A 14,363-nucleotide genomic window follows, 5' to 3' on the forward strand; every position below is an offset into this window, starting at 1 on the left:
CAACCATTCTTCGTCCCCACTCTCTCATTAATTTTATCATCATTATTATTGCTGATTTTATGCAATGGAAGTCTGGACTGCTGGTTATTTAAATAAAGAGTGGTAAATTAGTTGGGCTAGGCATCCTTTTAAAGAAAATGATTGATAGTTAATTCCTCCCTGGCAAATATAGATACTGTGGTTCATTTTTATTAATCCAAATAGTCAATGATTCCAGTGTCTATTCATAATTCATGTACACTTGTAACTTTTCTAAACCATTATTTTATCCGCTAAATCCAAATTGCTGTCTATTGAAAAACATTGATGTTCTATGCTCCATGTCTTATAAAATGAAGAGAAGACATTTACATTTATTTTGATCTACTGATGCTATGATGGAATTTACTGTATAAGAATGTGAGCTCAGGATTTCCTCAGTTCCTGACATCTTAAAAGATTAAAACTTCTGGCCCACTGAAAGTACAAAGTACCCTCTTTGTGCCTTTTCACATATCCCCCCAGTACTTTGTAGCATCTTGTCTCAGAGATGTGCCACATATGGAAATTGATTTGCAGTCTTATAAACAAAGGATATTCCCTGCCAGGTCTAAAATGAGTGGCAGTAGGTATACAATAAAAAATGCCACAGGCTTAACGCTGACAGGGAGAAATCTGAATCCTGTTCCTGACAAACTGTGTGCCAATCATTCAGCTGTTCTCAGCATATATTTCATTTTTGTAATCTATGGCCAACATTTACCGAAGTGCCTGGTAGGTAAATATCTGATTGAAGCAAAAAACTTTTTTCTCCAATAATGAAAATATTTCATTGAGGGAGCTCACTTACAATTTCAGAGGTTCAGTCCATTATCATCATGGCATGCAGGTAGACATGGTACTGGCTACATCTTGATTAGAAGGCAGCAAGGAATAGACTCAAAGCAAACAACTTTTAAGCTATAATCTTGATTTCAGTTGTATGTGTTGAATTAATAAAAAATTCACAGCTCCATGTTTATGTCAAAATGCAGACTGTTTGTTGTTATTGTTTTTATTTGTTTGCTTAGTATTTATTTATTGTTACCTGTTTGCCCGGAAACCTGAGATTGAATGAGACAGTCCCTTTGCTTAATGTTAAGAGCTAGAAGGAGAGAGTTTAGAAGTTCAAGTTGGTGTCAAGATGAGATTCTAGATTTTTCCCATGATAACTGTCAAACTACCAAGCTGTGATGTTCTTTGTTATACAAACTAAAGCTTCATTTGAAATTGAGTGGCTCTTTAGAGTTGCCATTGTGTTTGACATGGGGCTTTCTAGGAGGAACACCTCTCACAGTCCTGGAGAAAGGATGGACAGAAGCCTCTTGGTGAAAGTGTCTCTCAGTCAAGAATAAATCACAGTGCTCTTCCTGCTGTTGGGGACTCCACGATTCATGAACCCATCAAGGATTTCATTTGTACTTCCCTGATGCGAAGTTAACAAATGAAACCACCCCAGCCAGTGTGTGTTTCAGATATTTACATCATTTACCTTCTCTCCAGACAGTATTCTAGCAATATTCTTCTGAGAGATCTGGGTAGAAATCAAATAGCCCCCATAGCTAGTGTCTTAGTAAAATCTGAGTCACTTCTTCCTCCATTTGCCTCCCAGAACTCAGATCCCTTCATCTGGAATGCTCAAGGAAGAGAACAAATAAAGAAAAGGACGGGGAGGCTTCTCGATTCTAGAAAAGGGGAAGGAAGAGAAGAGAAGAATAATGGAGGGGAGGAGAGAAGGAAGGGGTAATGATCAACATTTACCAGCTGTTCAGAAACAGCCTCCAACAGTAGCACACATCGTTTCATTTATGGGATTTCAAATAAAATAATGGTGCCTTTTGTGGTTTTTTTTTAGCATTCTTGATGAAAGAAAAATGTGAAGAATAGTAATCTTAATAGTACTTAAGATCAACTGAGAAAAAAATGAATTCCCTTTCATGGAAGTTGCTCACTGAAGGGCAGGTTCCAAACCTGTTGGGTTTTGTGTGTTTCGATGGGAAACAGTGGTGGAAAGAAAAATCCAATGAGAACCTTTAGGTATGTGTCCAAAGCTAGCATGCAGAGGTTCACGCCAGCTCTGGGACACCAGATTGATTGTGTTTTCAAGGGACACACGTTAATGATCCTGTCATGGAATGGCTGTGTCACTGAGTCTGTCTCCCCCTCTCCCTGAACTGCAGGAATCACCACGGTGCTCACCATGTCCACAATCGTCACTGGTGTGAGCGCCTCCATGCCCCAAGTGTCCTACGTCAAGGCAGTGGACGTGTACATGTGGGTCAGCTCCCTCTTTGTGTTTCTGTCTGTCATCGAGTATGCAGCAGTGAATTACCTCACCACAGTGGAAGAGTGGAAGCAGCTCAACCGGAGAGGAAAGGTACAGCTTTGCCTTGAGTGTCAGTCAGCTCCTTCCAGAATGTGGCTGGCTTGGTTTCTTTGCCTGTTGCTGTGATAAAATACCCTAATGAAAACAACTTCCAGGAAAGAGGACTTACTTGGGCTCAGAGTGCAAGGGCATTGACCATCATGGTGGGAATGCCGAGGCAGCAGGTGCTTGAAGCAGCTGGCCATATTGCGTCCTCCAGCCAGACGCAGAGAACGACGCAAGCTAATGCCCCTTTCTTCGCTTATATCAATGGTCCTCAACCTGTGGGGCGTGACCCGTGGGATTGAACAACCTTTACACAGGGATGACCTAAGGCCATTAGAAAACACAGATATTTACATTAAGATTCAGAACAGTAGCAGAATTACAGTTATGAAGTAGCAATGAAAATAATTTTGTGATTGGAGTCACCACAACATGAAGAACTATATTAAAGGATCACAGCATTAGGAAGGTTGAGAACCACTGGCTTATATAATATAGGGTCCTAGCCAGGGAATGGTACTGCCCTCAGGGGGAGGGCCTTTGTACCTCAAACAATACAATTAAGTTGATCACCTACTGACAGACCCAGAGGCCCACCTGTCAAGTGATTCTAGATTCTGTCAAAATGACAATTAGCAATAAACATACCAGGGGGCAAAGACTAACTTCTTTTTTTTGGGGGGGGGGGGTTTCGAGACATGGTTTCTCTGTGCAGCTTTGCGCCTTTCCTGGATCTCACTCTGTAGACCAGGCTGGCCTCGAACTCACAAAGATCCACCTGCCTCTGCCTCCTGAGTGCTGGGATTAAAGGTGTGGGCCACCATTGCCCAGCAAAGACTAACTTCTTTAGTAAACTTCCGCTTACAGTTCTTAATACTCTTGCATTACATCCAAATGCCTTGATAAGGGACAAGTGAGCAAGATTGTGACAGTGTAATGTGGAACCTTCATCTCTGTTCCATGCTGGCTGTGTTTCTTCAGCATCCTCATTCACTTTCACCAAGGGCTTTTGCGCATGAAGAATTCTTCTCAGTGAGCATTGGTCCACTGACCCTGCCCCATTAAAAAAAGGGGTTGTTGTACAAACCACATGCTTTCTGATAGATGATGGTGGTGGTGGTAATGGTGATGGTGATAGTTGCTAGAATGTATTGAGTGCTCATTTTATATTGGAATTATGCCAACGCCTGAAATATTTGATTTGATTTTTGTAGTCGCACTGAGAGGTCAATGTTTTCTCACCTTTATTACACAGAGGTAAAGTAAGTGCATCCAAGGTCACAAAGCTAAAGGGCAATCAGGATTAGCTTTTGAGTCTATGACTCCAAAGGCTTTGCTCTCAACCAATAATGATACAGTTTTTTTCCTTGTCACTTTGAAAAATGTTAAAACAAAAAGAGAGATTCTTCTCCCCATAATAACTTGGCAATAGGGTATCTTCTGCCCTCTTAAAGTGATCATCCTTTTTTGACATTGCTTAATAAAATGTATTTGTTGCTTTTTGCTACTTTATTTCACAAAGGATTTGGGCATCAATCCCCTGTACTTATGAAAACTTATCTAAGATGTTGCACCTCTGAATTCTTTTTTTTTTTTTTGTTTTTTTTGTTTTTCGAGACAGGGTTTCTGTGTAGCTTTGGAGACTGTCCTGGACTATCTCTGTAGACCAGGCTGGCCTCAAACTCACAGAGATCCATCTGCTTCTACCTCCCAAGTGCTGGGATTACAGGCATGCGCCACCACTGCCCAGCACCTCTGAATTCTAACTGATAAGATTCACCTATTTATTTGCTAAAACTACATTCAAGAAGCAATCTGTCTGTGTGCACATATACATGATTTTAATGAAATATATTCACACTGACCTTAAAGATGTGTGTGTGTGTGTGTGTGTGTGTGTGTGTGTGTGTATGCTTTGCCTGCATGTATGTTGTGTACCACATGTGTGCAGTATCCACAGAGGCCATCAGAGGGCATATAATCCCTTGGAAATGGAGTTACAGACGCTTTGTAACCTGCCATGTGGGTACTGTAAACCCATCCCAGATCCTCTACAAGAGCAGTAAGTGCTTTTCATTGCTAAGCTACCTCTCCAGCTCCAAGGTTTGCAGATTGTCATATGAGCATTTATGCATACTCAGAACATTGTTTGATATTTTAATTTTTCTAATGAGAGCATTTCTCACTTTCACATTGTTTTTAACATCATCTTCCCCTAAGACTTCACATCAGGTCCCCTGTTTAAGTTGTGCAGAAACAATCTTCTCTGAGTTATAAATGGAGAAGAGGAAATAGAATGGCTTGACAAATGATACACAGAAAAAGTGATTTCCAATTCAGGCCTCTAAGGATAACATCAATCTTTTGCTTTACGTCCTTTGACTCAAAGCCCTATAGGCACTGAATGTTTTATTCTACATGCTTGTCTTTCTTTTGTTGACGACTTGAGGCTTTGCAATTAACATATGCATCCTGGGGTGCATGCAGGTGTGAGGACATCATGAGCTTTCAGTTTCATGTGGCACTAGAGGTCATTACCTTTGTTCTTGTGGAGCCTAACTTTGCAGGACTGAGGCAAAACCTCAGATTCTACATACATATCTGACATGATGTTAAAGCCACTGGTCCTTACCAACACTGGAGATAGGAATGATTTGCATAATATGTGTCATGAAAGACAAATGGGGGAAATTGTATACAAAGGGAAAGATATTTTTCTTTGATTTAATGTGGTGAGTAGTTAACCCAAGGACAAGACACTGAAGTAAACTGAGATCACTCATCTATTTCTTTGATTCTGAAATATGCCTCCCTGCTCTTACCTGCCTTACAATGTACTTGTTCATTCTATTGAAAGTTTTTATTATTAAAGTTTGTTCTTTAACAATTTTCCACATGGACATTATACACACTGACTGCTTTTACCAGATCGTCTCCTATTCTGAAATTCATGCTGATTCATTTTCACTTTTTTATTATTATTAAGAAATTTTTTATTCATTTTACATACCAACCACAGATCCCCCTCTCCTCCCTCTTCCCTCCTCCCACCCCCTAGCCTTCCCCTCCAACCCACTCCCCCATTCCCACCTCCAAGGCAATGTCTCCCATGGGGAGTCAGCAGAGCCTGGTACATTCAGTTGTGGTAGGTCCAAGTCCCTCTCCATTTAACTAAAACTGTCTATATGAAGCTGTCTGTTGGAGCTTGGTGGGCTCAGTAGTGGATCCTCAACTCAAGACAATTACTCTCCCTCTTTCAGAATCTATCAATAACCAGTAGTTAATCTGTAACGCGTAGGTCTCCATGAGCTCTTCCTTCATCCAGACTAGTGATTGACGGGGCAGTTTCTTGTGTGTCCAGTGAACGTATCCACAGTTCCTCTGTGCTCATGATTTTGTAGTACAGAATCTAGAGGGTGGCATTTATCTGCCATTCAGCACATCTCCCAGTTCTTCTAAACCTTCTATTCCCTCCTCCACAGTGTTTCCTGACCTTTATAGGAGGTAGTGTGAATGTCTTGTCCAGGGACGAGCCTTCACTCATCACTTATTCTTGGCACCTTGAGTAGCCATTCAGTCTACAGTCACTGCAAGGAGAGACTTGTCTGATTGAGGCGAGGCATAGATTTTGCCCATGTGTGTAAACAGGGATATTTAAAAGGCGGTTCGATGCTGTGTGAATTTAATTAAACAGTAGTAGTAAGTTCCCTTTCTTGAGCCTCTTACTCCCCCAGGTTGTTAACAAGGATTACAGTACCATACACGGGCCTTAGATCCAAACGGAAGTTGATTTGTTACCTCCGACAGCCATGCCACTGTTGTATTGGTGTGTCTTCTTTCCTATCAGGCTGGTTTTGTGATTTGTAGGACTGTAGTTAGAGTTTTCCTGCCTGGCCCAGTCAGGACAAATCTCTCTTACCCACCAGTCCCACAGTCGATCAGACCCAACCAAGAAAGCACACAAAAATGCTTACAAACTGTGTGGCCGTGGCAGGCTGCTTGTTATCTACCTTTTCTATCTTAAATATAACCCATTTCTGCTAGTCTATACTTTGCCACATGGCTTGTGGCTTACCGGTGTCTTTACATGTTGCTTCTCATGGCGGCGGCTGGCGGTGTCTCTCCCCAGCCTTCTCCATCCCAGAATTCTCTTTCTTCTCTCTTGTCCCGCCTATACTTCCTGCTTGGCCACTGGCCAATCAAAACTTTATTTACACAGAGCGATATCCACAGCATAGGACTTGAAGTTGGGTGAGACATTTGAACCTTTTCTTCCCCCCTAGCCTGCATAGCACATTCCAGGACTTGGAAAGGTAAATGGCAGGCAGGAGGTTAACAGTTCAGTTTGAACTTACTTTCTCTATTTGTGTGGTGTGTTCAACAATAGGATCTTATACTCTAGTTGTTGTGAACAACCAAGAGGGCTGGCAAGAACTTGTATAGTTTGATAGCCTTTGAGAGGCCCTCTCTGAACAACTCCTATGAAGGTATCCCATGTCTATTAATGGGATTTTGTTTAGTTAACCCACAGCTTCTAAGGAGGAAAATTATCTGGCTATGCATGGTAACTTCCTTCATCCCTCTTCTCTATTTTTAATTTGGGTTACAAGGAGTAGACTTCCATATGCTTTTTCACACACACACACACACACACACACACACACACACACACACATCTCAGCCACCCACTAAAGAACAGGAACTGATAAAACCTCACAGATAATAATTTTTAAAACTATCTTTAGTATTGAACTTAGCCCAGAAAGGAAAAGAGAAGTTACTTTGTATTATCTGTCATCAGAAAAATCAATCTGTAACAGTCAGATCTATGGTCTAGAGACAAAAAGTAAAGACTATTTCTAAATCTGTTCCTGTCACACAGCTCACTTACAAACCTGGGAAAATAGTAGCTTGTTGGTAAATTGTGGACTATAAGCTTTGATCAATGACCTGGGTAATTCTAGATTGTCAATATGAAGAAATAAAATAGTACTCCTGTTCCTTAAAGATTAGTCTTCTTAAACATGCTGATAGCATTTATTCAGATAAAAAGTAGACAGCAGGTGAGATGGCACAGCAGTATTTTAGATAGGAAAAAAAACCACTGACAATATTGTAGCTATTGTATACTTAAATTTTTGGTTGAACATTATTGACTTTCTGAGGCTAACCAGTCTTAATTTCAATGTATATTTATTTGTCCATATTTAATTTATTATAGAGATTTTTCTGTTATTAAAACAAAAACAGATAATGTAATTCAAATGTATGGGTCCCCAGTGGTTAGTTAACTGACTGCATAGAAGTCTCTGTGTCTTTTCAATTCAGTAAAATATCGTAGTTTTAAATTGCAATGAACCAAATACACATTTTGGCAGAGTTGACTCTGCATCCTCCAATTTAAATTCTGAATAATTTCGTTTAGAGTAGCCTCTCCATATTTGTTCATTTTTCAACTCCCCCAAAGATCACAAAGGATTTTATTTTCTCCAAAAGCAATTATTAATAGCTGGTTCCTAGACACTGTTCCATGCTAGTGAGAGCCACTACCTCCCAAAACAAAACTCAAAAGAAAAAAATCAGTACGGATTCAATCAGGCTAGAAATCATTGATAATTTACTTCTTCAGAAAAATAAGCCAATTTCATTTTAGTTTATTGGGCTTTGTTAGCAACACTTAGAAGTAGTCTTAGTCAAAAATGGGAAGGCCAGGATAGTTTTATTTTAAAGAGCAAATAAAACTCTTTCACTAACTCACCTCCAACTGGAGTCTAAGTAGGCAGTTACTATTGTTCTGGTTTGAGACCAGAAACTAAAACAAAAGACATGGATCTATGTATTATTATGTTCAAGCTAAGGAGGAAAAGTAAGTTGGAAAGCTAATCCAAGGAGCCTATATTGATGCTGTGAAAAATCATATTAACCCTCAATTCACAAAGCCATGGTAGAGTGTTCATGTTCCTCAGAACAAAGAGGAGTGCAAACATCTGGGACAACTGTGTATTAGAAATTATTGACATTGTACTTCTATAACATGATGTGATGCCAAATATCACATGGAATTAAATATATACCTCCTTGCTACCTCAGAATTTATAAGAGGATGCTTTCTACTTATTATTAAATTATTTTTTTAGTCAGATGCCAGAAGCAAAACTAGAATTCTGTTTTTTAATAATGGGCAAGACAAGTTTATGGAAACTATTTAATATCTGACTTACATTTTCTGTAGTTCCTATCCATAACATCATTTTTTGTGACTTACTAAAGAAAAGTCTTTTTGACAGATTTCTGGAACGTACAATATTGATGCAGTTCAAGCCATGGCCTTCGATGGCTGCTACCATGACAGCGAGACTGATGTGGACCAGACTTCATTCTCTCTACACTCAGAAGAGGACTCCATGAGAGCAAAGTTCACAGGGAGCCCCTGTACAGATTTGTCTCGGATAAAGAGAAAGTCTATGGGAGGAAATGTTGGTAGAATCATCCTAGAAAACAACCATGCCATTGATACCTATTCTAGAATTGTATTTCCCATCGTTTATATAATATTTAATTTGTTTTACTGGGGTATATATGTATGAAGAGGACTTTTTTGCTTGCTGATTTTTTTTTCTCTTTGCAGTACATAGGATCTTGCATGTGTTAAATAAGTGCTCTACCATCCCCAGCCTGAAGAGGAATTTTTAACATAAGCTTCTATCGGAGTCAGATGGTGTTATTTACCTCCTGGATATGAGTTGGACAGTTAAACTGGGAGAAAGCCAGTCATGTCTCTTGGCCTAAAGAACATGTAAAAGCTGGCTGATTTATAGTTAGTGCAATGTCCAGAGTCCTGGGGGAAATATGTCTCTATAAATAAAGTATCACAGGCATGTGTATTATGGAGGGAACTTTTCTGTCAGGAATAAATATTTTGTAACTATTTTATCCTGACCTTCTCTTTTCATGAAGATGATCTTTTTCTAAAACTAGGGAATAAAGCTGGACTATGGCATTTATTCAAGGAAAACTGATTTCTTGGTGTCTGCCACGTGACAAGTGACATTGCCCTAAGGGAGAACGTCCATCTTCACGTGGTTCCATCCACATACAACTGAGAGTCCTGTAAACAGCCCCCTTCTTTTATCTCTAGTCACATTTTCTATATATTATACTTCATATATGATTGAGTTTAAAATGGAAAAAATATTTAAGCTTCACTCAGTCTTTTTTTTTTTTTTTTTTTGGTAACATTATATTCACCTCCAGTCATCAGTAACAGTATTTAGTGTTTTGTAAATGTGGTATAGGTTTCATTACTTCATTTATATTTTTATTAGTTACTTTCTGCAGCTGTGATATAACATAATTGCTGTGGAATGTTTTTTATGTTGTGAATAGTTCTGGGTTGGGATTTAGCTCAGTGGTCTAAATTTAGCAAGTGCAAGGCCCTGGGTTCGATCCTCAGCTCAAAAAAGAAAAAGAAAAAGAAAAAAAGAAAAGAAAAGAAAAGAAAAAGGAAAAAAAAGAAATAAATAAAGTGCTGATTGGCCAGTAGCCTGGCAGGAAGTATAGGCAGGACAAAGAGAGAGGAGAATTCTGGGAACAGGAGGGCTGAAGCAGAAGAGGCTGCTAGCTGCCACTGTCAGTAGCAACATGTAAGATACCAGTATATGGCAAGGTATAGATTTATAGAAATAGGTTAATTTAAGATGTAAGAACTAGATAGCAAGAAGCCTGAGCCATTAGGCCAAACAGTTTAAATAATATAAGCATCTGTGTGTGGATCTGAGTGACTGCGGGACCCAGGGCAGAACTGGAGATCATTCCAGCTACACATAATGACCAAAGCAACTTTTAGGGAGAAAGAGTGTATTTGCTCTTCCAGTTCCAGAAGGATAGGAGCCCATGATGGCAGAGAAGCATGACAGCTAACAGCAGGCATGGTGGTAGAAGGAGCCAGATGGGAGCTTACATCTTCCAACCACACGCAGAATGAACCGGAAAGGGCTCAGATCTTTAAACTCTCAAAGCCTGTCCCCAGGGATGTAATTCCTACAACATTTGCTCAATTTCCCCAAAACGGTGCCACATGAGCCAACCAATGGAAGACATTCTCACTCACACTGCCACAGTCCTTGTGTAAGTTTTCTTCATAAAATGTTGATTGGCTGCCTACATGTATCAGGCACTTTATTAACTGTTATTTACCAAAAAGGGGAAAAGAAATGACCGCTTCTTCCTCTCCTGAATGGATAGCCATGAAAGAATGGCAAACTTAGTGGTTGTGAGCATGGAGTCAGGAGCATTGTCCAAACAGGAGGATGTCAACGGAGGGAAAGGAGCATCCATGAAGAGACTCTCCACTTGCATAAATAACTGAAGGTTGTTTGGACATCACACCAAGCAAAGATATTGAGTGAGATGTATGCATCCCACAGTGATTTTCATTGCAACAAGTAAATCAGGCCAAGTGGGCATTACATAAATGTTGTTCAGTAGAAAATCTTCCCATGAAGGCATTCATAGTTCAGATTGGCAGTGTACCTGATTCAGTGTGGGGTATTTGATTTAAAAGGCACACTTGAGAGAAAATCCCTTGGCAGGAAATCAGAAAATTCCCCCTTGTTATTTTGCTGAATTAAGAGAATAAATTAAGTAACAGAATCATTCTAATGTATTGCCTTTTATTTTTACCACATAGTCAAACACTATGGTTTGAATTCTTCATTGCCGGTTGAAGAAACAAATAATTTCTTACAAGACTGACAGTAACATTGCTTTTGCCTCTTATGGGCCACAATAGGTTTCAGAAAATTATCTCTCCCTCCAGGGTATGAAGGAGTAAAATAATTCTTCCTATATTATGCCTTTTCTGGTATACATACTAATTCTGAGAAACTTAATTTTATTTTCTTAATAATTTTGAAATGGAAAAATACAATTTTCCCAATTTTTTCAAAGCTTTTCAGGGATTGTATTTTTTCTAGGATACTATCCCAAAAAAAGAGACAATATTTATTTTAAACCCTATCCATTTAATTGTAAATAGATGATAATTTAATCTTTTAATTATATATTTAATGGCTGTTAGACTTGACTTAATAAGGATACTTTTATAGGGTTATATTTTGGAAATATAGTAGAAATTACTATCCTAGGTGGTTGAAGATTTATAACTATTACTGCAGTAACAGTTGGATTATATTTATGACTTTGACAAATTCTATGTGTGATTAAAAAAGAAAATAATTTAGAAACAGAAACAGCCTGACTGTTTCCTTCATCCAGTTATCTGGCTCTATAGAGATGTCTGTTTCTCACATACTTTGAATTGCAGCACTCACAATGCCAAATGCTTCCCCTGAGCATATTTATTCCACTGTTTTAAATTAGATGCATCATGGGACACACTTGCAATCTAGCCTAGAAGACTGGGCCTCTATCACACTCCACATATTCCCTATATTCTCTTGAGGGCCATTAATCCACAACTGTTGGCCAATCAAATGTAACTCTTGCTAATATCTAGAAACACAGGCAGTATATTTTCCAGTAATAAATGTCTAACACTTAGAAATAAAATCAGTTTACTGCACCAGGGAATTATCAGACCATTCAGAATGAGCTGCAAGGATGTTAGTCGGTATGCTTCTCATCAAATCTGCCATTTGTGAAACAGAACTGTTCCCTGTAGCTTCATTGCTACGAGGGAGAGACAAGATTTCTGGGTAGGTTCTTATTTCAAGAATGAAAGCACAGTTATCTGGAAAACATATATGTGACAGCATATAATAGTTACCTCATTTCAATTTTCACTTCATTTACTGATCACAATCCTGAACAGACTGTGCATGAGTGTTCACTAAGGGATAAGCCTGGATAAAATGGGAGGATTTCAGAACATAAGCTGCTTTGTAAGATTTTTTTAAGCTAGCCAGCTTGTAAACCTTTTCTAAATATAGAAATGGGCAGGTTTACAAAAACTACTCAAGGAAACCTATGAAAGGGTATATTTGAACACTGGCTTATAGTTTTGTTATAATTAGAAAAGTATAACTTCACTATTTAAAAGAATAGATAGCAATTGATTAAATATGTCAAACAAGAACTAGACATTTAATGTTTTAATGATATTACTTGAGGTTTTCTTTTAATAATGTCTTTTTTCTTTTTCAGTCTAATTATACTTAGATTTCTCCATGTTTTATTATCATAAAAGTTAAGATTCAATTCCAGTGTTTTACTTTTTATTTTTCAATTGAAAACAGATTCTTTTCGCATACAATACGACCCAACCACAGTTTCCCCTCCCTCCACTCCTCTCGGCTTCCCCACCAGCACCTGGCCTCTTCCCCAGATCCACTCCCCTTCTGTCTCCCACTAGAAAAGAACAGGCATCCAAAGCACAACAACTAAACATGACACAATAAAATAAGGCGAAGCAAGAGCCCTCACATTGAAGCTGGACACGGCAACATAGCAGGAAGAAAAGAGTCACAAGAGCAGGCAAAAGAGTCAGAAATAAGCTACCTGAAGTCATGTTGCTGTCCTGGCAGCCATGTTGCCACCAGAGGCCATGTTGATGTCTTTGGCCGTGATGACAGCTGTGATCTGTACTGCCAGAAACCAGGTGGAAGGTCATGATCTGTGCTGCCACTGACTGTGAAGGGCGGGGAAGCTTCTTTTGCAGCAGTATTGATGAGTGCATACTCACAGTGGAGAATGAGAGACGTAGAAGGCTTTTGTGACAACCTTGCTCCCTACCTCCACTCCCACCCTGTTCCCCAAAAATGTATTTGCAGGAAGCCATTGAAGAGAACTCTTTAAAAGTACGATAGGGATCCTGAAGTATAGCTCTACACAGTTGATGGCTTCTGGCAGGAGAAGGATCGAGGAAGGACTCAGTTTTCTTTAAGAGATTGGCTACTAGGAGTATGACTATGCTCCAGTGAATAGGTAACTAACACAAATTGGACTTGGTATTTTCTTCTTTTTTCTGGGAGAAGTCACAAGGGTGGTTGGACCTGGGAAGACAGGGAAGTAAATGTGATCAGGGTACATTATGTTGTACTCCCAAGTAATAAATAAAATTATGTTGAAAATAAAAACGTCATAGATAAAACCTATCCCACTGTTAGGAGTCCCATGAAAACACCAAGCTAACAGCCACAACAAAGGACCTGGTGCAGACTCATGAAGCTTGCCCTTCAGTTTCTGTAAGCCCATGCGTTGGGGAAGGAGGTCAGGAAGAGATGGTCTTTGGGATCCACAGGAGATGAGGATGGTGGGGGCGGGGCTGCAACTGGTGTTCTGTTACAGCTCTAGGGAGGAGCCTGAGGGGTTGGGTCTGGAGGAACAGAAAGCATCATTTTTTTTTCTAATGGAATTTTGTATATACTTTTATTTACTATTTAAGCACTCACATTACTGTTTATCTTACACCTTCCCCAGATGCACTGTAGTTTACCTAATCTATTTTTACCTACAAAGCATCAGAATCATTTCCCATCATATATTTTCATAACATTAAAATATTTAGAGATGAAATCAGCTTTGAAAACAAATACATTTCTAGTTGTACTCAAATTTCAGCATTTTTAAAAATAAGAATCCCCCTCGTTTTTTTGTTTTTTTTTTTCCCATTAGAACCTGCCATATTGGTTTTTCCCACCTGTCTGCCCGCAAGTTCTGGGTACAGATTAGTATCAGAAGAAGCACTTAGCTAATTTTTATCCTAAGTGGAACTGACACTCTGTTTTATCATAAATATAAATTATAAGTTTGGAATTATATAAAAATGCTTGTTTTAAAGTCAGTCCTATTTATTGAAAAGCTGCTCACATCTACAACTCCTACTGCAGCCACACACTTTTGCTGGGGTAGTAAATAGTAGAAAATGTGAGACTGAAATGTTTACATATGAGTTATCACAGAACCATAATCTGTGGCTGCGTTGTCTTGATTCTTGCAACTAGGTTAGTGTTCC

The 14,363-nt window shown here is 39.1% G+C and overlaps 1 protein-coding gene across 1 annotated transcript in view; it reads left to right on the plus strand.

Annotated features, from left to right (window-relative positions):
* The window catches only part of Gabrr3 (gamma-aminobutyric acid type A receptor subunit rho3), a 52,452-nt gene extending 43,419 nt beyond the window's left edge, over window positions 1-9,033 (plus strand). Inside the window, exons 8-9 of the mRNA XM_036204176.1 lie at window positions 2,199-2,395; window positions 8,677-9,033. Of these exons, the coding sequence (XP_036060069.1) occupies window positions 2,199-2,395; window positions 8,677-8,976 (497 nt within the window). The 3' untranslated portion in view covers window positions 8,977-9,033. The remainder of the gene's footprint in view (window positions 1-2,198; window positions 2,396-8,676) is intronic.
* Window positions 9,034-14,363: the final 5,330 nt, after the last annotated feature.

The sequence above is a fragment of the Onychomys torridus genome, chromosome 12 (genome assembly GCF_903995425.1).
Source record: "Onychomys torridus chromosome 12, mOncTor1.1, whole genome shotgun sequence".
In the NCBI taxonomy this organism is placed as follows: domain Eukaryota; kingdom Metazoa; phylum Chordata; class Mammalia; order Rodentia; family Cricetidae; genus Onychomys; species Onychomys torridus.